The sequence below is a fragment of the Labrus bergylta genome, chromosome 6 (assembly GCF_963930695.1).
Source record: "Labrus bergylta chromosome 6, fLabBer1.1, whole genome shotgun sequence".
Classification (NCBI taxonomy): domain Eukaryota; kingdom Metazoa; phylum Chordata; class Actinopteri; order Labriformes; family Labridae; genus Labrus; species Labrus bergylta.
In genome coordinates, this window is record NC_089200.1 from 11,488,717 (window position 1) to 11,514,437 (window position 25,721).

Genomic DNA, 25,721 nt, shown 5'->3' on the forward strand with positions numbered 1-25,721 from the left:
TCACATTCTGCTCAGTCACTTCTCCAAAGTGCTCCCTCCGCTTTCTGCTGGGCCCTGATTGGATGTAAGAACATCCCTGTCATGATGTAGATGTATACTGGCTGCCCAGTATAGCTTACATTTATAGGAGATTGTTTTTGTGAAAGAGTGGTTTCAAGTAATCATATGAGGAATTAACCACTTCTCTCTGAAACTGAGAATTTTCTCTCTCTGTGACTTGGCTCCAGTTAATGTTTGAATCAAACAAAATACTTACCTCCTTCATTAGTATCACTGACGATAATGTTTTTCCTTGCACATTTATCATTTACATGTTGTAACCCCTAAAACGTGTCCCTTGTTTTACCAATGCATGTGCCTGTCTCCTTGCTTCTGTTATGAGCTCAAAGGGTTAATACAGTGAGTCATAACAGAGCTGATTCGGCCAGCTATGAAACCTCCGCAGTCGCTCACCACAAACTAGAGCTGTTTCTCCTGCAGCCAAACATTCAGGTAGTGGGCCAAAAAGCATCACTTCACATTAACACATTATCTTCCCACTACCCCACACACGCAAACAAACAGACAACTATGATAGACTATAATTAAATTGTCATAGCAACATGGTGTAAAAAATTAGAGCATTTGAAGAAGTGGTGGAAGGTTTCAGCCTGCTCATATTTCGCATGTCTCTTCCTCACAGTTTAGGGAATATAAAGTCTAATTTTATATTGATTTTGGCTGCAATTCAGTTGTTGTGCACTCTGTGAACTCCTGTTTACATTAGCATGCTGTACAGTGACTAAAAGTGTTTCCTCTTTGACTGACTGGAAAGCTTGGTGTGTGTGCAGTTTTTTATTTTTTTGTGCTGATGCCGCACTGCTGTTGTACCACTCTCACCACATCCTGGTCCTGCTGGTTTGAAACTAGATCCATGTGCAGCAGCCTGACATTAAAGCATTGTCGTGTAGAGGGTAGCTTACTTTGTTAGTAGTAGTCAAGATCAAACTGCAGAGAAACCTGTACTGGTTTTAGACAAAAATAACCGAGCCCTTTAAAGATGGTCATAACACCTGTCCCTCAACTTCCTGTGTTAGCTGGATTTCTCACCTCTTGTAGGCAGCACTGTGTTTGCAGATGACACCCACATGTTTGCAGTGAGGTTTTCTTTTTATTGAGATTCAACCTTTTCAAATCCATAATCTTACAATTGAGTTCTTAATCTTTATAAGCTTATGGATGCAAACTAATATTTCTGAAACCGACATCTGTTGGTCTGAATAATGGCACCAAAGAATGAATTATTTAAGATTGCTGATTCTTTGACTCTTAAATACAGCAACTGACAAACAATGAAATTGCTCAGAGCTATGTTGACTTTGATACAGATGGGATGATTGTGCTACGTGCATGAAATTATTATGTCTTTATTTGAACTGGATAATCACTGAGAGCATAGCCCTCATTTACAATGACGTCGAGCAGATGTTATCTGAACCAATAATGCCGGCATGTTGTTAATCTTTATTTCTTATTGTCATCAACACAATAATATGGACGTATTGTTACTTGTGGATGTTAAACCTTGTTAAATATTTTATACAAATACAAATTAAATGTTTGGTAATAATAGATTGAGGTCAAGTGATAAAGTGGATTCCAGTTAGATAGAGCTGGGAGAAAAAATCAATTTATGTAAAAATCAAGATTCTTATCTTCTGAGATTTTAAATAGATTCATAACTTCCAAAAATCTTTGTTGTATTTTTTGTCTTATCAGTCACTAAGTGCTAAGGCTAGCTCTTTAACTCAGTAGAATGCCAAATAGAGCAACAAGTCTCACAGATGACTGGAGTAGATCCTGAAGTATGCACTCATTCAAAAATACTTTTGAATCCATGAATCGTTTTGAATCCAAAATATTGTGACCCCCAACAATCGAAATTGAATTGTGACAAGCCCAAAGAGTCCCAGCCCTACTATTTAATACGTTTTTTTAATCTGTGCTTGGTGTTTTTTGTTGTGAGATGCTGACACGGTGCAGATTTGACTATTGAGTAACCACTGTTAGCCGCATCTCATTAGATTCCTGAAGATGTGTGATATTTAGCAAAAAGGGCTGTTTCAACTACTCTGAATGATATTTAGCCTGAACAAAAAGTCTGATTCACAGACACACAGATCCAAGTTTAATTTTCATTTTTTGCAATTATGTTGCTAAAAGCTTGCCATCAAGAATAGATACATATGCCAGTGTTCTGAATTTGTTCCTGTTGGATGAAGGCCTATCATTCCCATGGGGGGGTTGATTGTATCCTGTTTTTTGTTTTGGCAAACGCTTGTGGTAACACAATAACATCAGTGGTGCAGGTAAGAACAGAAAAGTCTGTCACCTTACAGATTTGTGTAGTATACAGTACCAATTCTCTCAGTAGATGAGAGCACCAACATTCCACAACATAGGTGTTACTGGGGAGAAAAAAAACAAGAAAATAAGGCTCATAGCTACAATGATGGCAGGTTTCATATCTGGACTCGGCCCCACACTTCTAACCGCGGATGTGTGGAGAGATGACAGACACTGGCCCTTTTTCCTCATGCAGGTCCACAGAGACCTGGCCTCCCTGTTCAGCTCGAGCTCAGTTCCGCTTAGCTCTGTTGGCTCAGTGCTCAGTGGATGCTCAGGCTGCGAGCGAGCGCTGCCTGAGAGCGTGACTGGCATGCTAGCTACTAGCGGCCCTGGCTACATAAAGCCATATTGATGTGCTTCCAAGATGCTGCCAAAGCTAGCAGATGACGCTAACGCTGCCAAGGCGGTAGGTGGGGACAGATGCTACCTGTCCTCGCCCGCTCCCTGCAGCCAGATTGTTGCCAGTAACAAAGCAATAAACTTAATAGATCAGCATATCAATTTTACTGCAACATTCATGCTGCAATTAGGTGAATGATAGAGTGTTTTTAAAAAAAAAAAAAAAACCCTCAATGCATGCAGCTTTGTTTGGACTATAACTCACAGGTTAAGGGTTTGAAACCTTTGCGGTTTTGCATTAAATGCTTTTTAGCATTCCTCCTTGAGTGCAGACTTTCAGGTCAGGTTAATTTGGAGTTTAAATTGTCTAAATGAATCAGAATGTTTTCCATTCCTGACATTCTTTTACATTACCTGTAATGTTCTGTGCAGTCTGCACGTCATATAACACCCTCCCGCTTAAAAGGATGTATGAAAACACCGGTCTCTTGTTTCCATCTCATGTTTGTGCCTGTCAGCTGTATACTACTGAGCATGTCTCTGTTTTATTGTCTGATAGAAGAGATACGTCATCAGCTTCAGTAAATCAAGACAACATCTTGCTAGTGTTAAAAAAAAAAAAAAAAAAAAACACTGCTGGAGGTTTAACTGTCAACATATAACTGCACTTGCATATGTTGTGAGACTCTTCCTTTATAAAGGAAACCAGACCTATTTTTCGCCTTTCTATTCACATGGCCTTAAAGCGTCTCTTTGTCTGCCTATGAAAAGTAACTTCTGTTCTATATCCTCAGAACATTTTTGCTGAGACCCTGAGGTCTCACCGTGTCATCTACTATTCACTATAGTTGTCATCTATCTGCTGCTTTATCTCCTGTAGCCCCCTCCAGCAGCTCTGAGATGCTCTGTTTCTTTCTTTTGGCCTCACCTTTTCCCTTCGTATCCGTAAAGCAAAACTCCTGTATTGTAGAACTTTTAGAAAAGGTTGAACGTTGGCATTCAGCAAAATGTCAGAATTGCTCCTTGACCCGAGCTTCGTCGGATCTGCAGTCTGATTGGATTCCGGCTGCGTGTTGAGTTCAGGATGGGCTCACAATCAGAAGGGAGGCCAAAGGGGTACTAACAGATGCCACGGCAGCAAGGAGGGTGTTGATTGGTCATTAGAGAGGCCACACTCCTCCACTCACACTCCTGAGAGGACCCCAGGGCCTCACACTTTGGTTGTCTCATAACCCTTCTGCCTTTTTCTTTGGTCTCACCCATGTGACTTTACTAAATTGGCTCTTTTACCCCAAATCAGATCGCCAACATGTCTTTGTTGTCTTATTAACTGTTTCCTCTGAAGCACAATGAGGAAGTCTCTTAACTTTTATTCCATGGTATAGTGGCAGCCACAGAGTGAAGCATCAAGTTCCTCTACAGTGACATAAGCCATCCAATATTAATCCATTAAAAAGCTGAGTAAGCTGCACTACAAAAACAGCTGTAACAAAATACATCAACAATACCAAAATAAAGATTAAAACACATGATCAAACAGTTCATGAAACATGTATTTTTACTGAAATAAGCTACTCAAAGCCATGTGATTATATTACAGTGTGTCATTGTGATCCAAAACTTTGATCAGTGAGCATCATTGGCATTTGAAATTTGGTTTCAAAAGATTAGTAGAAAAGATTCCAGAGTGCATTTTCTCCACTCATTGCCATGTTAATAATAATAATAATTATCATTATTATTATACTTTATCATCACAGTGTTATTTCAGTCTTTTCTGCATATGCTACACAGTAACATTTAGATGCAAGACGTGTTGGTTTTATGATTTTGGAGTGAAGAGTTGGCCAGTTGCAGTTCTCTGTGCTGTACAGGGTTGTTCTTTTTTTGGTGTCTTGAGTCATTTGTAGCGTCCTACATGCAGTCACTCATCCATTCATTAACTGTGTAGCGGCCTGCTGCCTACGAGGTTTCGTTCCAACTCTTTTCTTATTTAAAAGAGAGGGAAGTAAGTGTCGTCTTCACATTTTTACTATGGCCTCTTTTGTTTCAGAGTTTAAAGTGTGTCTCAAACAAAAAGTAGACCTCTCTCAGAATTGTTTCAGTTAGACACCCCCCCCCTCTCCCTCCCAGTACAGGCTAGAGATGCATTTATTGTGAAAATCAGGGTTGTTTCTGATACTGATGTTTGTTAGATTTTTTCTGTGTTTTAAAATAAGCTGTGTGACTGGATGTAGTTAAATAGTTGTTTGTAGTCCCGCCTGTGAAATGTCAATGGAACAAGTCTTTCAAACTGAATGTCACTTTAACCTTCCCAGAGACAGTGGAATAGACTCCTACACTGCAGACATTATCTTTCACATTTGATTATGAAAACAAAGCAGAGATAATTTGCTTATTGTCCAATGTTTGTTAATTGAACTGGTATCAGCTGATATCGATGTTCAATCGCTACATCAGTGCATCTCTAGCGCAGACACAATTATAAATCAGAAAAACAGATGTCTTTTGCAATCTCTGTATTTTTGCTGTATGTGTCTTGGCTTAAAATGAAACATTTTTATTACAGTTTGCATGATTTTCCAAATTTTCTTTCCGGGAGAATTCGACATCACCTGAAAAAAAGAAACAATTAATGCTCTTTGGCTGTTTGCTTTTATTGTTCTGGCAGCAGGGTTGAAAACAGAGGTCTTTGTTTGGACACAAAGCTCATTGTCAACGCTGTTGTCTGTTTATTCATTCTGCTCGAAAATGGTTTCCTTTTTCCTACATCCACGTTTTCATAACATCTTGTATCTCCCGTCCCTACCTGTTCTTACTTTTGAACACCAACCTTTTTTCTCTGTGATCACACGTTTTTGCACGGTCACAAGCAAGGTGCGATCCTTCTCGCTTCCATTTCTGATTATCACTAGATGCGACAGCTACAGATGGGACCTACGAGAAGATTTGAGAGAGGGAACAGGTCAGCGGGACATGTTAGGTGGTGCTCTGTGACCTATCTTACAAACACACAAATATACATCCACTGCCACAAACATGACAGCTGTGTGTGGACTTTTTCTTCATAACATGGGGTATTATTGGCCAAAGCATGTAGACGTAGGGTAAAATGCAACATGATGGGGGAGGTAGAAAGAGAGGGAGATGGTGGAGAGCAGATGAAGGGAGTGGTGGATATGCTGATGGCAGAAGTGTATAAACTGAAAGGTGAGATACTGTGGAGGTAGCTGGCAGAGCGTTCCCACTCACTGGTGCTGTAGTGATACTCCAGGGGCAAACTGTCATTTGTGTATGTGTGATAGCAGGTACATGTTTAGCTGTATAGTGTGCATATATGGTTGTGTATATGCATGTGCGCGGCTGTGTGACTGTTCACGAGAAAGAGACACAGAGGCTGTGAGAGCTGCAGGAGGCTCATCTGAATTCACTAATGCTGCCAGACTGGGAGAACATGGAAAGACTTCTAGGCACTGACGCTCACAGGCTATTTTTAGACTTCCCCTTTCCACGGCGAAAAAAGTGGGGAAAAGTAGGGACCCGATCAATGATTTAAAATGAGATGAATTTGATGAATGCAGAAGAGTTTCATCCCATCACCCCCACTTGCAGCCTCACAGCATTGTTGTCAGTGGCTTTTTTTTTTCCTTTCTTTTTTGTGCAATGAGCTATGCATCTTGTGTGATGGCAGACAAATGTATTCCCTTGTGACCACGCTTAAGTTATGCCGCAGACAGCTGTGGGAATTTTACGAGTTTAAAAATAAAAATCTTGAAGCAAAGGCTAAGATAATGTCCAGCTGTATTTAGCTTCCAAAAACTGCCAGTTCCATCTTGAAATTAAGCTTTTCTTACATGCATCATGTCAAAAAATGACAATAGACGTATACAGTATATGTTCAGCACAGCAGATGGCACAAGCATGTACAACCAAATATGCACATATACACCCCCCCACCCCCCCACAAACCCACACAACCAATTATTGTGAGTCAATGAACAATGATTGGCTGGTTCTTGTGCATGTAATACCAATGTGGCCTAGTTTAGCCCACAAATGAACAGGATTAGTGCAGCTCCTGCTTTAATGTAGCTTTAGTGATGTTAATCTGTTCTAGTCTGCTAAATGGGATTTCATAAAATGCTGTGTTCAAGAATATGTTGACTTTTCGGACTGTCGTGTAGGGCAGGTTTTGCGATGACAGGATTTTAACAGGATTTTAACAGAACACTTTGCATGCCCTCTTCTCTTGTTGTGTGCAAAGTGAATGATTACCATAAAGCTCGTGAAGCTTTTCTGATGAGAGATTCCAAACACACAGAAACATTATTACAGCCATTTCATTTCAAATTGTAAACAACAAAATAAATAAAGTAAAGAGGTCCAAACAAGGTCAAACTTTAGAAATCAATGTTATCATGTATGTTTTTACCAAAATGATTAATTATAAAGGCTTAATTGCTGCTGCAGCTAAACCTGGACTGAGAGGCAAGAAAATCAATATATTGTTTTAAAAGTATATGAGTTTATATGCTATATAGTGCAGTTGTTATTTTTATGATTGTGCATAATCCCATGTTCAACCCCCCCCCCCCAACAAGCCTGTTTGATACTCAACTCAGATTTCTTATAAGTCACTGTGTGTCCAGTTTATTAGACCAGAGAAATATATTTTTAACTCACTGTCTGTTCACTTTTCAGGACATCAGTTTCGTTTCTCTCCTGCATTTGTATTTCAGATGACTGAGTCGAGTTAAGTTGCTTCACCTGAAAACCCCCGTTTCCTAATATGAATGTTTGACCTTTAAAACAGTATAACGAATAAGAAACCAAAAAACTTATATTGTGAAGTACTTGTTGGAAATAGTATGTGTATATCATCCTATTAACTAAGCTTCAGTGGAGCTACACTTAGCTGAAGGGAGTTACAGCCACTCCTTTGACCACGAGTCACAGCCAACGCCCGCTTCTTTGAATCATCTTGGACTTAAAACTTGCAAGGCATCAGATTAAACACACCTCAGCACGTAGACCAACTGCAATGGTGATGCTAATCTGTGCTGCACTCGGCTAAAGCGACACCAAACTAAGCCACTCCAGCACATTGTTGGCCTATCATTGTTAACACTGACACACGCTCTGACACGAGTAGGAGGCGGAGCCCTGCGGTCAGTGCACATGTGGGACCGACTGGCTCTGCTTGAAAGTCACAGCAGACCAAGATGTAGTCCTGCTATTCAATTTATGTTATTTTCTGTCACAGCCTACATTACTGTTGTTAACCTGTCACCGTGGCCGGTGGGTTGAGCAAATTCACCCATACACTGCACAAAAACAATAGCTGTCCCGGCATCAATGCGGAATCGTCCACATCCACATCGCGATGCATAATAGAAATGATTGATTTCAACACCAATCAACATTGATATATATTTTTTATTATATTACATTTGTATTGTAAGTAAAAAGATCTACAATGATGTTACAGGGGATTCTTAAGGATCTCCACTGTTTTCCATCCAGACTCTAAGATGAACTAAAGAAGCAGTAAGATGCAGAGAGTGCTACAAAGGCTTAAGTCCCAGTTTGTATTCTGGTCAGGAGATGACTTGACAGGGCTGCTGCCATGTACACTGACGTATAATAATCTAAAAGATGAAGGATGAAAAGACAGAAATGTGTTTTCCCCGGCAATTAAGGAAATCAACCTACTTATTGACATGATATGAGTACTGGTATCCTGACATCTAGACTGTTGTCCTTTAGACCTAAATGTTATGGCCATGGCCAAACCCAAGCCAAGCAAACTAGTGGTACAAGCCTACTGTCTGTGCTGTCATTTCAGCTTCTATCCTCACTATTTACATGTCAACAGCTATGCCCCGAGGCTATGTCTCTCAACCCAGGGCTGCTCCTATGTTTCCTAGCACCACACAATTACTGCAAAGATGATGGCGTTCACATGCATGTAGTAGCCCCACTGGCCCTTAATTTGGGTTCTGGCCTATTTTTCAAGACAGAAAATATAGGTCAATCTAGATGACTCTGTGAATGTCTGGGACCATTTATCACTGCAAATCATGTAATTCATCCACAAGGCCTTTGTTTTCATATAGACACATACACACACTCACACATTTATGCTCTCTCTCTCTCCTCCTTCCACACACTTTCTTCTTGGCCTTGCTGTTGACCACTGTTGTTTAGTGTATTTCCTTATCTTGAATATTTTCTGATGTCACTGGCTTTATTAAGGTCTGGAGATGTATAAAGATTAAATATTCCATTTCAGACTGACAAAACAAGGAAGAATTTAACCCTGTTCTTGGTCAGAAGAAAAAGTAGACATAGAGGTAGGTGTTGTTAAACCAATGCCCCAGGACCAGGCTATCATTGGTCTAGTGCTACTTGGCTTTCAAATCAAGTGAATTTTATTAATGTAGTTCAAGATCATGAATCACAAAATAGCCAAAGGGTGCTTTATAATCCGCACAAAATATGACAACCTCCCTCCACCCATAGACCCTTGTCTTTGGTATTGAAACATAAACATGTGATACTGTGAAGAGTAAAGAAATTACTGCAGGTTATTTTTAACCTTTTTAGTAGATGTATGTGTCAACAAGCTTTTCAGTCCTGAAATTGGTTCCTCTTAATCTTAGATGCAAACCATTTCTAGTGAACTTCATTTCAAGGAAGATATTACTGAATGATTTCAGTCAAGTGTAGAGATGTTTTTTTGTCAGTATATTTATTGGATTATCAACTGAGGTAGATTGATTCATTTTACGATCAAGCATCTTTAGCCTTTCAGATGAAAATTGGTGCTTCACCTATATTTTAAAATAATTAGTGATTAATTTCTTTAAAGTTTTTGGTTGTTTAAAATCAAGAAATTGGCTCAAGGGATTTACAATGTGCACTCTGTGCAACTGTTTTCCCACATTTGAATATTAATTAATATGTAATCGAAAAAGACCAAGTATTTTGAGTTTTCGGTTGTATCTTTCATCACTAGAAGTACACTGATTTACACCAAGAGTCAATCTCAACCAATTAACAGGTTAATCAGTAATCTCCATGGGACTAGAACGTAGATTTGGTTCATGTGTGAATGTGGATGACAAGGAATTCCAAGTTGTGACAACAGTCTGAAAATGAATGGATCTATGAGGGTAAAATGTGAGTTTATTAACCAACATTAATCAAAGGTTTGGTGTGGGAAAGCAGGTTTAATTCTGCTGACATGTCTTAGACAACTCTGCACTATTCTTCTTTACAGACTGTGTGATTATTGACATGGTCAAAGGTGAGCTGCATGCACAGTTTGTTTGCTGTGTTAGCTTAAATCCGAGGTTGCAGCAAAGATCAAGAAGCATCCAAATGAACCAGCCAGCTTTTGAGAATAGAGATATGTTGTTGAAAACTTCAACCAGTTGTACAATGATTACATTCCTGACTCCAAGAGATCAGATAATGATGATAATTGATGTAAAATTGAATTGAATTTGGGCTGCAAACCCAGATAACCGCTTTAGAAGTTATTGTTCTCCATAACTTTGCATTGTTTCCATTCTCTCCTGAAGCCATATAAACTTGGGATTTCTGATAGTTTTTGCCCAGTTTTTTTCCTGACAGTGTTTCATCCTTCAGGTCTGCAGAGCAGAGAGACCCCTCTGAGTGCGTTTTGTATTAGGTATTGTATGCTTTTAAGAGATACAGATGTATTGTCATCCCTGTGGAAAGATTGTAGGCTGACTGACTGTCTGACTGCCTGACTGAGGGCTGTCTGTCTGTCAGCCCTTTGCACGTAAACTTCAAATCACAGCTCTGCAGCACCGAGCTTGTAGCCGCCAAAGGCAAGGCTTTACACTGTCATCAGCACCACGCGGCTGCCTCTGGGTGCTGTGCCATATGACATTAACTGAGATCGATCCTCTCCACACCTCAAGGAGCTGCTGTGCTACACAGTGTTTTCTCCAAAGCTGCAACCACCTCTTCAAAGACTAGAAAAAGGAACTTTCCCCTAAGCATGTGTAACTGAGTGACAATGACCTGATCACCCAAACTTTCTAAGTTTATGAACATCCGTGATGTAAATTTCAATAGACTTATCCGCCTACCACTTCTGTCACATGAGACCCAAACAAACAACACATGGATTCCTGCTTGCCAGCAAAGCCTCTTCAGTGTGGGAATGGAAATGTTAATGCACAAAATGTTTGACATTTTTCCATTTATTCAAACAAATAAACCGTTAACATGGCTAATCAAAAGAAAATTCCATTTATACTTGGCTGTGTATACTTTGATTAACCCCAACCTTGCAAACTGTTGTCTAGGTAGGTATTTTCATCAAACAGAACGTCTCTCTCTCCTCTGTGTTTTGTCACTAAAAACTTGAACTGAGGCATAGCTTTTCAGATTAAAACCTAATTTGGTTTTCCCAAACTGAATATTTTCTTGACCTTACCAGTTTTATATATTGTTATATTCCGACTTATGTTGAGTATAACCATACCTCATACTTCTAGGACTTGTAGTAGTTAACTACATAATTTCAACAGCATTTTGTTAAAGTCAAGTACGCTTCATTCTTTGTACAGGTCTTTTTGATCCTTATTAGCTTAATAAAGGAGTTATCTAGTCTCTGTGCTTATATAGATGTTGTTTTTGATCGAGGCAGATGGTTAGACCATATGGAGAGAAGTATGTGATGATGTGAAGAATATTAGTTTTCAAGCCAACCAGCCAACAACCAGAGATGAAATCAGCACCATTAACTTGTTCTGTTGCTGCCAAAACACTGCACTCTATCCGCTGCTTCCCTGTCTATTTGGAAACACATATCTGGGTCATATCTCTGATTTCATATTTCAGGTTATACCTCAGATTTTAGCAGCATATTTCTGCATTAAAGCACGCACTTGATTTTATTATTCTGAGGCAAGCGAACATCATACAGTGAGTGAAGGAAAAGTTGGAGAGTAGTCTGTCTCGGGAGATGCTGGTTTGTTTTTCTTAGCTTAGGTGGCTAACAGCTCCCCCCTCCAACAAACAGGCTGCCTGTGTGTTGTGTTGTGTTGTGTTGAAGATGCAGTCATGCGGAGCTGCTGTTTGACATAATGTTGGACCAGTATGGAATCTGACTGGGAATATCAACGCTGATATGTGGTGATACACAGAGGCTGTCACAAAGGTTGCATCCATATGCTGTGCCACTCATTCGTGAAGCTGTGAAATTGGGTTGCATCCCAACTAGCCTGGAGACAGTATCGCTTTCACTTCTCTCTTTCTCCACCTCCCTCTCTCTCTGCTCATCCCGCTGAAGCATTTTTCTGGGAAGATGGAACAACTAATGTGGCATTAATAGGGTCACATCATCTCCGAGCAGTTCTTTCTTTCTTCTTCTTCCAGTGGCTGAGGCTGTTGTTTATCTTTTTCAGATGAAGCTGTAAAAATGGCTCAGAAATCCCTGAGGCCAGCATCTCTCACATGTGAAGCCTGCCAGTTGATTTATTTTTCTGGCTGGTAAATCAGGCTCTACCTTTTTAAAGGTTGTTTTCTTTTTCTTTTATTCATATTTCCAAGCATTGGAATTAAAATGTGTCTCTGCTTTAAACAATTTAGACCTATTTCTAGACCTAATTCAAACTAAAGATGGCATATTTGCTTATGCCTTTTATAAGAAATGATATACCCTTTAGAGTGTTGCTTGTCAGTATTTTTTGACACATATTACTTCAAAAAAAAGCAGTGTGATATCAAACACAGAGCTGTTCTAATCAAATCCACCTCCTCCTATGAGGACTACACACAGGCTTCTATTTTAGTCCCCAGGTCGCCGTTTAACAACACAGTGTGACCAATCAGTACGAGTAAACTTAAGGACCATATCATCATTTAAGAAGTTTCTCTTTCTGAAAACCTCTGCTCACTAAATCAGCATGAAATGTAATGCCATTTGCAGTGTGCAACCTAAGACTGGAATGGCAAAAGGGGGAAAAAAAAAAGTTCTAAACGTCTGTGAGTGTGTTTTTCTTTCTGCTGGCCTTTTGAAAGACACCAGTTAATCTGCTTACTCCTTTAATTGTGAGTGTAGGGGTTGGGCCTCCTCCCGGCCAGAATAAGGCTACTGATCCAGAAGTAAAACGATGACCACTGCAGTTATTCCTTCCTTTAGGTTGTGCAACCCCCCTAGCCTTCTTTGGTCTCCTCCTCCTGCAGACCCTCCCTCCGAGGAAAGAAAGCTTCTTGTCCTGACAATAGACATTTTTTGCCATATGTTGGCTTGACATCTTCATCAGGTTCACAGCAGGTTACCTTAGTTAACTTTCACTCCACTGCCTGATGGGATTTTCTCCCTCTGTTTCTCCAATCGGCCCAGGCTCAAAGTCTAGACGGCCTCCAAGGCAGGGTCCTTCCAGCCCCGCGTCCACAATGGCCGTATTGTGGACGCTTAGTAGCGGCAGCTTCCTCCCGTTACAGCGAGTAGGCTAGTGCTAAAACAATGCTTTTGTCCGAGGGCATGCGAGGGGGCCTAATCCACTACATACTGTGAAATAAATCTTTCTCAGAGATGAGAGAGCGAGCAAGAGAAGCGGAGTGAATGAAATCACTGCCAACGAGGTTAGAGTGCAGCAGTTTAACCCCTGGCCACGAAAGAGGGAGTAGAGGAGGCAAAGGGAGCGAGAGAAAGGAGGAACAAGGAGAGGCAGGCGCTACATCCCTTCATCTCCGGAGCACGGATGGAGGAGAGGGGCTGCCGGTGGCTTTCACGGCATCTCCTCTCACCAGAGGAGCTGCTGTTCACCATATGGGATTTGGCCTCTCTTAAAAAACAGGCCCCCTATTCACTCACAACACACATTCATGGAATAAGGTGAAAAAAGTGCATTTTTTATGCCTTTAGAACATTGGATGGCCATGAGGGCTCTAAGTCTGTGTTTGATTCACATTGTATAGAGAATTATAAACAAGAGGCTTTCATCTAAATGTGTATTCACCCTGGATTTAGGGTTAGGTCTTTTGGTGTTTTACTGGAATCTCTCTGTCTGTTTTATAGCCAGATTCTTGCATTCAGGCCTGTTATTGAGCTGTGAAGGTGATCCTATAGAAACACTAACATAGGTCTCTGCACTGTGGGTATATTCCATGTGTATCATATGCTTCTTCCTCTGGTTTGCATTGCGGCTATTTTTATTATGCTTTATGTCATTCAAAGTAGGCAAGTAAGTTGGATTTTACTTTTTTAGTTCAGTGACAAAATGACTAAGAGTTGAATAAGTTGCTGTGTAGTGCTGGGCAGTGTGGGGTTTTTTGACACACTGGTGTTATGTGCCAACTTTTTTCTTCCAGCCAGCAGCATTAGGGCAGCATTAGGAATGACATCCTCTGCCAACAGCTTCTTTTTTAGCCTACTTGGAAATCCCAAGAAGCCAAGATTTATGCCAAGAAGAAGATGCCAGCATCTCTCATTTTTTAGCCTACTTGGAAGTGCCAGCAGACATAGATTTATGCAGAGAATAGAAGAAGTACGAGATGAAGGGGTAGGCTTATTTCTCTCATGTTTTCGGCACACATATATCTTGCTAATTTATTCTGTTTAATCCCATCAAGTTTAATGATCCACCTGAGTGAGGTAGGAAGGAAGTGGTGTCAGTTGAGAGAGGCAGCGGTCTACCTCCCACTCTGCAACAATCCATCCATTTCTCCCCCCACCTCCGCCTTCCTCCTCCCACTCTCTCCCTGTTGCCCCGCTCTTAGTTCCCAGCACCCTTCACCTATTAACCCCCCTTTCTCCACGCTCACTCTTTGCCTCCGTCTTTTAAAGACAGGCGTCTCAGGAATAGCCAAAACATTGATTTCCACCACCACCAACACCACCCCCTGTCTCTTCCCAGTATCTGTGTCACGGCTCAGGGGCTTCCTGCATGTTGCCCCCATCGTGACTGTTGGAGGTCAGCCACGCTTGAAGCCCTCTGAGATCAATGGACATGCTACCATACTGTAAATATTCACTCCTGAGCTTAGTATCTATCTGTAAACATGCATGTCCTTGTAAAGGACACATTCACGCCCAGTGGTCACTTGTCATCACATTTTGCTCACCTCTATTTCCCAAGGTGAGAATGGAGGAATCTAACTCTGGATAGGTGATTTCAATTCAATTCTCACCCATTAGATCTGTTTACACTCCATCAGGAAGAATATGCTATAAGTTGATTTCCCCATGTCACTGGCATCACATAAAAATCGACTGTTTTTAAGCTGTTAGTGACAGCTGTTGGAAATTGTAGTGAAATATGGGAAATAGAATAAACACAATTTGAGTCATGTGTGCCGTGATGAGGTTGTTGTCTGGCAAGTGCTGTATGCAGGAAGCACGCAGAGCATCATTTGACAGGTAAGACAGATTGCATCGATAGCAGTATCATGTGACAATAACAAGCGACAGTGCAGTGTTAGCAGTGAGTGTTTAAGGATGGTCAAACTCGCAAGATGTTGCAATCAGTTTTTCACACCAATGAGACATTTAAAAAAAAAAAAAAAATGAAACTGGTATAAGGGGGCTACTCTGTGGTAGAGATGTTCTGATACCATTTTACCAAATTATCGGCCGATACTGGGTACCCAGTTTAATTGTGAAAAAGCGTGTTTTGACTGACATTACAGACCATGTTGCTTAACCTCACCTTCGGTAATTATTCTTTCTAATTATAACCCTGGGCTTATACTTGCTTATACCAATACTGTTATTTAAAAAAAAATCTACTTTACTCTGTGTCAGTGGATACTCAGGTCTTTTATTTAGGGAAATAAAATATGGTATGAAAACATCTAAACAGGGGTAGCAGGTAGAGTAGGCAGGTCTAAAAAAAAAAAAGAAGCAGGAAGTGGATACTTAGTAAACTAAAATATAGATATAAAGTTAGATAACTGTTACCTTACTGCCAATAAAGGCGCTGCATTTCACCCATAGTGGATGCAGTTCCTTAAGTGTGTGAATGGGTGTGCATGCATGTGTTTGTGCTCATGCATGCTCACTTGTGTCATTGCTGGTGTCCTCTGTCTCTGACTTTGTCACATTTTATTGTTAGTGACGGCTTACATAGTCTGCTGCATGCAGAATGTGTTTTATGACCCTGTAAGTGAGCCAAAACATTTAAACAATGCACTTGTTAAATCCCTAGCCTGTGTTTTTTAAGTGCAAGGTTCCAAAAAGTCCAAGTCCACAGATAAAGTATTGGACTCATGGCTGTCTCTGAATGCAGATTAAGAAATGAAACATTTGAACTACATTTAAATTTAGGACATATTTAGCATGTCATTTACACCTAAAACACCTAAAATGTAGTTATGTGCTGAAAAGTAAAGAGCCTTTTGTTTGCAAATTTGACAGCTGGAATTTGTATTGCAGTACTCAGAAATGTATTATTTATTTTTTGTTTAATGTCATGCTCTAGTATCTGTGTGTGTGTGTGTGTGTGTATGCATGCGTCTGTGTGTGTGTCTGTGTTTTTGAAGAAGGGGAGGAGGGATTAACCGGTGCAGGATCTGTCATGGTGACATTTGTGTCCCCCGGCGGAGCAGCAGGGGTCCTCTTCACCTCCGTAACCTTCAACTTTCAGCCTTAACCCCCTTCAGGCCCCCTCTTGCGTCCACCACACGCCCAGCACGTCTGAGGGAGGGGTGTACGAACGCAAGAGGGTGAGAAAAACTGAGAGAGAGAGAGAGAAGGGGGCGAGGCAGAAGTGAAGAGGACAGAGAGCTGCAGGGGCAGGGTGGGATCAAGAAAATGAGGTTGAGGAAGAAAGAAAAAATGAGGCAAGCATGGGAAACAGAGAGACTAAGAGGAGAAGGACTGGAAATGAGGCAGAAACAGGCGGAAAAAATCTGAGACTGTTGAAGAAAAAACGAAGGAATGGAGAAGCAAGAGGCAAAGTGATTGGCAGAGAAATGTGGAGGTGGAGCAGAACAGACAGAACAAGAGCCTGTAGAAATGGAAAGGAAAGTGCACACAGAAAGCAGAGGAAAGAGGAGATATGAATGATAAAGGAAGGTGTTTGGTAGTGCTCTAAAATTCTTGTATGTCCTCGGCGGTACGAAAAAAAGTGTTTATATGTGTTGTTATAGCTCACTGTTTTCTGCCTCCTGTGCTCTCTCTCTTCTCAGGCTTTCTTTTATTCTACCCCTTTCTCCCTCCCTGCCACTTCATACTGACTTTATCACACATATAAAATGTTAGATTTGAAGTCCATTCGGTTACATGACAGCTTATTCTATTATTTAGTCCATCCAACAGTCAAATTGATTTCATGTAAAGAGTCACGAGACATAGTTTGGCAGCATTAGGAACATTTTGACTAACAGCTATAGGAATAATTGATATAGGATTTGTTCTGTTATTTGACTTTTTTTTGTACACTAAGTTTATCAGCTTATCTTGTTAGCATTGTTCTAAATGTCCCTCTATTTCTCAGCCTTTATTATACTTCTCATGTAGGGATGGATACCACAGGGTAATGCACGATATGTGGCCCACGATCAGGATAATATCATGATTCAGATTCAGAGACAGTCATGTAATTATACACCAAGATACCCGATGAACCGAAGTATTTGAAATGCCACTTAAAAGGTAAAGTGCAGGATTAATGCATTTATTCACTGAAATTTGGTGTCAGTTGCACCTCTTGTCACGCTTCATCTCTTGTGTTCCTATACTGCTGTCCGACTTTATCCCACTGTCCTCCTCTTTTATCCCGCTGTCAACTTCCTCTTTGGCCAATTAACTCGCATTCATGTTGCCCTTATTCATGTCATAAGCACCACCAAGAGGAGTCATGAAGTAGTAACTCAGCAAGTCAAATTGTCGTGGGAAATCTGTTTAGATCTCCATATATTTTTAAATCACAATATCCATATTTGGCACCAGCAGCTCGATAACTGTATCACAGGAGTCAGGATGACAATAAATTGCCGTATCGATATTTTTTCCCACCCCTAGTCTTATGCAATGGGTTAGTTATTAAATACTTGATTTGAACAGCTACCCTAACATCCAAAACATTAAGCTTTTTAATCACAGTGAGAGAATTATAAAGGTCTGTATTGTGTCAGTAGAAGAGATAAAGCTAAATGCATGAATTTAACTATTAGTGTGTGTTGAATGTGTGTTGATTTTATTGACCCTTTTCACAGCAGATCCTTTGACTTGCCATAACAGATAAATCACATGCATGCATTCCCTATAGATGATCCAGATCCACAGCCCTGGTATTGTGCATAACGACTCGCTGACATGGCTTACCCAGGCAATTGATGGAATCCCACAGTGTTGTCTCTATGACAAGTTAAAGACTGGTCCTTTAACAAGATGTGTTGCAGCCTCCATCACTACTTAATAATCTTAAAATCAGTCCCACTGCACTGTCAATATAGAGACCACTGGTTTAGACATGAACCTGAACACAGGCAAAGTCGGGACCTGCCGTTTTCATACCCCGATACACTTGTTCATTCATTATGTAAAGTAGGCTGTGCTTCCTAATGTTACAAACTCTTGACCCCCTCCCCTCTTCTCTTCTGTAACTCCCGTCACATTTCCTCTGCCCTGTACTACACTCATGCAGCAGTTCCCATCCTCTCACCCAGGAAAATCGGCATAAAATAGCCCTAACTGTGGCAGATCATAGGGTTGGGGAAAGAAAAGAGAGGAGGGAAGGGGGGGGGCTTAAAACTCTTCTGCCTTTTTTTCTGTGCCACTCTTTTCAAGATGGGGCCCATGAAATTACCCAACAGGATTATGTAAGGCATGATGGATTCTGCTGCGTCCTGTCATCCATTTGTCCATTGTATCCTTCTCTCTCTGTCAGGCCTCATGGTGTGATAGCCATGAAGCTACTCCACACTTTGTGTGTAATTGCATATCCTCTAAAGTAGAGATCACCTCCTCAGGTTTCACACATGTCTATATGGATCTTTTGGGCATATGCAAAGGAAGGAATCTTATCCAAATCCAAAACTTGTTTAAATGGCATGTATCATTTAATTAAGGGTCTGAATCAACCTTATAGTTTATACCTGTTGAAGTTTTCTGACTGAAGTGTGTGTCTTTTAAAATGATTGCTGCTTCCATACTTGGGGGGGGGGGGGGTGTGTTCACAAGTATGCAGGTCTTTTGAATGTCCATGACAGTGAACCTGGCATTTGAGCCCTCGTCTCTTCAAAACATCGCTCTTCCAGCCGAGGTCACCCGGTGACCTTGGAGCCGTGGAAACCGTGTTTACCAGAGACCCCTGTGTTCAGGCTTAGGCTCAGTGGCTGCTCAAAAACATGCAATATGCCTGTGAAAAGCAGAGCTAGTGTTTAGATTTAGATTGAAGAGAAATTTAAACATGTGACACAAAGAGAGCAGTTCAAGTAGAGGCATACTAAAGCGAATGAAATGCTTATTTTGCCTTGTTTGGACTCTGTGCTTTATGTCATACTTGATTTCGTTATTGTTTTTATGAAGCACCAAATCATTTCAAATATATGCTGATGCAGACTATTTACAAAACAAAAAATACCATTGTAGATTTTGCAGGATTAAAAGTAATGATTATATAAATGTTGGTGTATTTGTTCTTTCTTGATTAATGAATTAGTATGTTGTCTTCAAAGTGTATGAAATAATGGAAAAAAGCCCATTAGAGCTAACAAAAAGATTTCCTTTTAAGTCTGATCAGCTACCTAAAGCCTTAGTATTCCATTAAAAATGATTATTACCCATTACACTTTTAATGCAATGGAGCCCTGCTTATATTCTGTATATACATTAAATAACCAACCTAGATGATAATTGTGAATATTACATATGGTTACTCTTCTGTCAAATGATAAATACATTCATCTTTTTGTAGTCTCTCAGCAATAATGCTGATGTTATTAAAGATAATGTTATACTGAAAATATATAATATAGTTAACCCCTGTTGTTATAATGATAAACCATTACGCTTAGATGTTACATCTCTCCAGCAAACATCCAGGCTCGTATCTATGTAGGAATAATTAAGCAAACGAACCAGAGTGTGTGTTGGTATGACTTTCTTAAATGGGCATGATTTGGTGTGTAATATAAGCTATCATATCTACACTGAGAATATAGATTAGCATATTTACAGCACATACAGCCTAGACACTCTTTCTCTCTCTTGTCTTTCACTGTGCACTTCCCTGTGTGTGTGTGTGTGTGTGTGTGTGTGTATAAGTAAGTATATAAGTGTGTGTGTGCGCGCACAGACTTGCAGCAGCCACCCTTGCCCCCACCCCTCTCATTAATATGTATGTGTTCTGAGGCAGCTAGCGAAGACGGTGTGTTTCTCACCCGCTGATTAATGCTGTCTGTCAATTACCTCTAGATCCAACCGTGCTGTGGAGCTTCCCCCAGGACCACACAGACCAGGTTGGAACACACTCTGCTTTTTCATTCTCTCTCTCCCTCTCCCTCTCTCTAAATCTATCTCGCTCTCTCTCGTTCACTGTAACAGACAACCTCTACCACCTTCCTCCTCCTCTACCTCTCCCATCTCCCTTCCTTGCCTAATGCCCTCTCGCACCCTGCCATCCTGTGGTAACCTTCCCCAACACCTATCACCACCACCACCAACAACCTCCACCACCACTCTCCTCCTCATCAGTGCTTACCCTCCTCCTCTCTCTCTCTCTCTCTCTCTCTCTCTCTCTCTCTCTCTCCCTCTCCCTCTCTCTCTATCTCCCTCATCCTCCTCTGTCTCTTTCTGTCTCATTGTACGTCTGTTGCTTATAATGAAAAGCAGTGAGCAGGTCTTCAATAACCGACGAATAAGTAATTATCATGCAACCGTGACAGGAATGCACACCTCTGTTTCCCTCTCTCTCGCTCTCTCTCTCTCTCTCTCTCTGTTTATCTCTTGCTCACTTTCCTCAGTGTGCCATTTTGTCTGCTTCTTAATGTTTTACATTCATAGCATTATGGGATTATTTTTTCCAGGAGCTCTATAACTTGTAGAATATGTTTACAACTTCACGTTTGGGTAGTGTTTTACAATTTATCTTTATTTCTCAAAAGATGCACAGACTGAATTTTTCAAATTCGCGTCACATCTAAATACTGACTTTACCAAACAACTTGTGATGCTGTATATCCTAGCGGTCATATAACGCGCCATTTATACAGTGGCTATAGTCCTTGAAGCCAGCAGGCCGGGTTTGGCTCTGACCCTTGGCAGTTTGCCGCATGTCAATCCCCACACTCCCTCACTCCAGTTTTCTACTCTATCCACTGTCCTATACAAAATAGGCATTAAATGACAAAAAATAGTTTCATAAAAAAAAAAAAAGACGTCCCTGCTATCAGCCAGTAAATGATAGAGCTTTATTATTTAGGTAACTCAGGTTGTCTGCTACTCTTTTGATTTTTTCTGTCATGATGGGCTGCCACTTCAGTTCGTTGGAAGAAATCAAATCCCTTTCCCCCTGTAAAATGAAATAAAGTATTCTAAACCCATTCCACACAGATTGGGTTATAAAAAGTGTATTTCATTGTTTTTATACCAGGTTAGTTTATACCCTGAGATGAAGTATAAACACTAGTATCAGGTAATAGAAAGTGAGTGAATACCAAGTTTTCTCTTCAAAATATGTTTTTTTCTCATTTGTCAGTGTGATGTGTAAATGCTTAATTAATAGTTATTATTTCACACATCTGACTCCTTCTCAGTGATCAAAAAATTACCTTATTGGTTTATTGTTGCCGAGATAAATGATGGCCCCAACTACAAAATACGACCCAAGTTGTCAGAGACCCAAATTTTCTTCAAGCCAAATCTCCTCAGCTGTCTCAGGGGGGACAGCGTGCACATACATGAACAAACAAAATCGTTGGAGTAATTTAAATAGATTTAATATCCCTTTCATGAAAAGCTTTGCTCTTTACCCTTGGAAAAATACAGCACCGCAGCAGGGCGCCTTTATCATTTCTCTCTGGCTTCACCTTCAAAGAACAACACTCCAGATCCAACTTGATCAAATAATGTGGCGTCAATCTATGTTGTGCACATCACTCTGTAGGTAGAAGATGAGATTTCAGCCATTATCAGTTTTTGCACATTTCTAAACCATAATAAAACAAGGCATGCAACATATTGTCCTAGTTCCTGAAGCAGTAACAGCAAAAAAACAAGTCCTGGAGCAAATCACCGGACAGATGACTGCAGCCGCCCATCTGTGGACTGAGGGGAGGGAAAAATTGTCAACTTGGGAAAAAAAAAATGAGAAAAAGACAACAATATGTGCGTAGGCTAACTATCTCCCTGCACAGCAACCGAGCCAGTGAGTTTAAACAGCTTTCCTGCCTCTCTGATCCACTTTGAGGAATAAACGGGCTTGTAGAAAGATGCTTCAGGCGATGTCTGCCTGCCCCACAAGAACCAGAGCGTGCTATCAGAGTAAGAGGTAGAGGGAGTGAGGGAACGAGTGTGTGAGTGAGAAATTACACACTTACAGAGGTAGGCGCAGGATGAGGAAGTGATAGAAAAAGGAGAAAAAAAAGAGCAGCTAAATCCAAGAGAGAAGAAAATAGTGTAAACAGTGTATGTGTTGACATGGGCCTGTCTCATCCTTCTCCTCCAACATGTCTCTCTCAGTAGCCCCCCCCCCCCCCCCCCCCCCCCCCACACAACCTTACTTTTCTTTCATTCTGTTGTCAACCAGATCGTTTGTGTGGATAAGATGGCCCTTAAGATGGCTAGTTAGTGTGCTGTGTACAGAGGGATTGGCCCTTTCCCCCGTATACATAAAGGCTGTATTCACGGGCCTCATTACCAGGATTAGGGCTCCTTTCCTCCTTTGTAGGGCTGCAGGCTGGAGTCCTCTGTAGCCACAGTCTCAGTCTCTATCTGTGGCCCGAGCTGGCCAGCATATGGCAGCAGCAGCCAACAGTCTCCGCGGAGGGGCTCAGGGCTCAGAGCAAGGCCCCCTTTTGTTTAGGCCGTTATTGTTGCTCAGCGTAATGACATTTGTAGGCCGTAGGATCGGGGTGGAGGGGTTAGTCTACCCCAGGGGAGAGGGGAAGAGAGAGGAAGGCAGAAAGAGAGGGAGAAAGAGAAGGATGGGAGGAGGAGCAGGGGGGTGGGCAAAGACATGCAGACGGACAGGAGTGTGGATTATGGAAATATGAATTGATTTTTTTTTTTTCCTGTGCTGTGGTAGAATAGAAAGCTCAAAGGAGAACAGACTGCAGGCTGGCTGGCACGCCAGGGTGGTGCTGGGGATATGTGAAGTGAGAGGCGCTCGCTCCCTCTTTCTCTCTCATTCTTTCTCTCCTCTCTTTTTCCCTCCTGCTCCCCTGTTTCTTCCCTCAGCCCCAGAGACTCTTGATGCCCTGGTCATCCACAGATGCCACTCGGATAGAGAGGGAGAGATGTGAGTGAGGAAGAGGGAGAGAGAGAGAGAGAGGGAGGGCAAGAGAGAGGTGGCTAAAGCATATATTTGAATCGCAAGAAGGGCTTTTTTTTTTTTTTTTTGCAAATGAAGCAGACAGATGGAAATCTGTCCGTTTCCTCTCAGATCTCATCCCAAAGTTGTGGAAAAAACAGCAGACTGAACACACACACACACACACACACACACACACACACACACACACACACACAAACACGCAAACACAGAAAATGGTTTTGCCAGTTTTAGCTAACCACAGTCTGGTGTATAGAAGGTCTACTTCTCTGTAGAGAACAGACGTTGATATGATAAACACTCGGCAAGTTCCATAAACAGACGCTGATTTGTAATGTTACAGAGACTGTGAGAAAACTCAGCAGCATTTAAAAATGTCACTCACACAAAAACACCCTTCTGAATGTTGCTATACTGCTATTACTTATTTAAAGTTGGAATGCTCCAACACAAACATTTTAGACGTATGAAAATCTCTGATAATCTAATATACCTGTATTTATCTTTCTGCTTGTTTACTTAGTTCCCATTAGCCTCATGATGTCATTTTCATGCATGTAGCTCTCACAGCTGTTAACACACCATGGAATTGGACTTCAATACGTGTTCAAGTCTAGCGGAAATCATGACTCATTTTTGTTGGATCCTCAAGGAACATACCAAAGGTTTCTGTAGATTAGGTCTCACTCTAACCTGATGGTTAAACTCAACCAAACTTAGTATCATGTTTGTCTTTCAAATTGCAAGTAAGTGAAAGTTTTAGGATAGGTGCTTTGTCCTTTGTACATGTTTGGCACTATAGCTTCTTAAAATTGTAAAAGTAACAACACATATCAGAGTTTTTCCTCATTGGCCCAAAAAATGTATATAAGTCAAAGAAGATGAGATAGAAATGGAAAAACTTGATTTCCAGTGTGGTCGAAAACACTCGGTGCATTTGTACCTATTCCCCTACAAACACGCTGTTCACAGGATAACTTTTTTCATGTAAGCAAGCTTTATGTTCTCTTACCTGTCCTTTTTAAAGTGCTATCATCATTACAGTAAGAAGAAAGTGTTTTATATATTTGTACGTTCCTGCTTCATGTTCTTAAAGACCCTTTTTCCGGCCACGCCCACACACTCACAAGTTTCAATTGCAGGAAGAAAAATTGGATTTATATTTTTGTAAGTGCATGCCTCGTTTAAATCTTCTTCATCCTCCTGATGATAAATCAGATTTACATAATGTCCACTGTGTACTTACCGTACTGACTGAGTTAAGAACCAAAATAATTAAAAGATTTTAAAACGGTCATTGTTTGAGGTTAAAGCACATGTGTCTTAACTATTTTAGCTGTTAGTCACAAGGGTTAGCAGGGTTTTTTTTCACAAATCTCAAAAAGAACAGGTTTGGAATTTCTGCTTGTCATTATTTTTTGTGCACAAAAAGTCTAGACTCATTAAATTCTACAAATAGTTAGACTGTGCAACACTGCACAAAGTGGTACTTGAAATTCAATTGTGATGTCATTTCAAAGACGTTTTTTGATGGTTTAGAGTTTTGCTCTGTCCCTCTCAGTGTGTAGGTAAGATGGGTTTTAATAACTGGCTGCCAGTTGTTACCGGCCATGGCAACGTACTTACCTCCTTTTTTTTTGACAGGAAGTTTGCACTGATATTTATTAGTTTAAGGTCTTTTGTAAAACTTTGCATAAAAGCGAAAACTTCTTCCTGAAGATCCATACTGCTGCTAATTATTCCACATTTCTAGTGTTTATCGCTGATCCAAGGAAATGGATGAAATGGGACTGTATTAACCATAACTCCACAATATGTTCATTTTCTATTTGAGCTTTTTAATAATTAACATGTTCCCCTCATCTTTTTTTTTCAGTCCTTGCAGTTTAGCTTCATCACACAGCTTACCGGTACTTGCATTTCAAACACTTACCTGCACAGACATGCACACAGAGATAACTTTACTGTTATTAGTCACCTCATGGTTCCCCATGTTATTTTGTTTCTTTCCAGTTTTAGCAATATCAGTCCTGTCTGACCTGTTGTATTAGTTGCTCCCTGTTGGTTCATCAACGTCTCTGTTGCCAAACATCTTATATCATATTTCCCTCTAAAGACACAGTTGCTGCAAATTACAAATGTAATCATAAACCACATGTTTTCATCATCCTGGGTGGTAGCAGCCCAAAATCCAGAGAGAAATATAGGAAATATTGAATTATGGATACATTTTACTGCAAAGCTAGAGATTCTCTCAGCTGTGAAGAAAAGTTGATGTTAACTCTCCGTGGCCATTCCACTCATTTTAATAGAAAACCTTTGATCTCCCTGCTTCATACTGCATAGATTAACTGTATAACATGCTGCTTTTCATTTATGCGATAACGATACAGCAGGTGCTTCAGTACTAAAAGTACATCTATGCTTTGATAACGACATATGCATTGCTGTGTGCAATGGTTTGTAAAAATCCTGGCATGCCAGGATTCATGTTGTAAGAGATATAGTGTT

General features: G+C 40.7%; 1 protein-coding gene across 2 annotated transcripts in view; it reads left to right on the top strand.

The window, feature by feature from the left end:
• dennd1b (DENN/MADD domain containing 1B) overlaps window positions 1–25,721 on the top strand; it is a 109,904-nt gene that overhangs the window by 3,157 nt on the left and 81,026 nt on the right. For both annotated transcript variants that reach the window (XM_020655533.3, XM_020655541.3), the window contains exon 3: window positions 20,135–20,178. In XM_020655533.3, coding sequence (XP_020511189.1) covers window positions 20,135–20,178 — 44 coding nt within the window. The remainder of the gene's footprint in view (window positions 1–20,134; window positions 20,179–25,721) is intronic.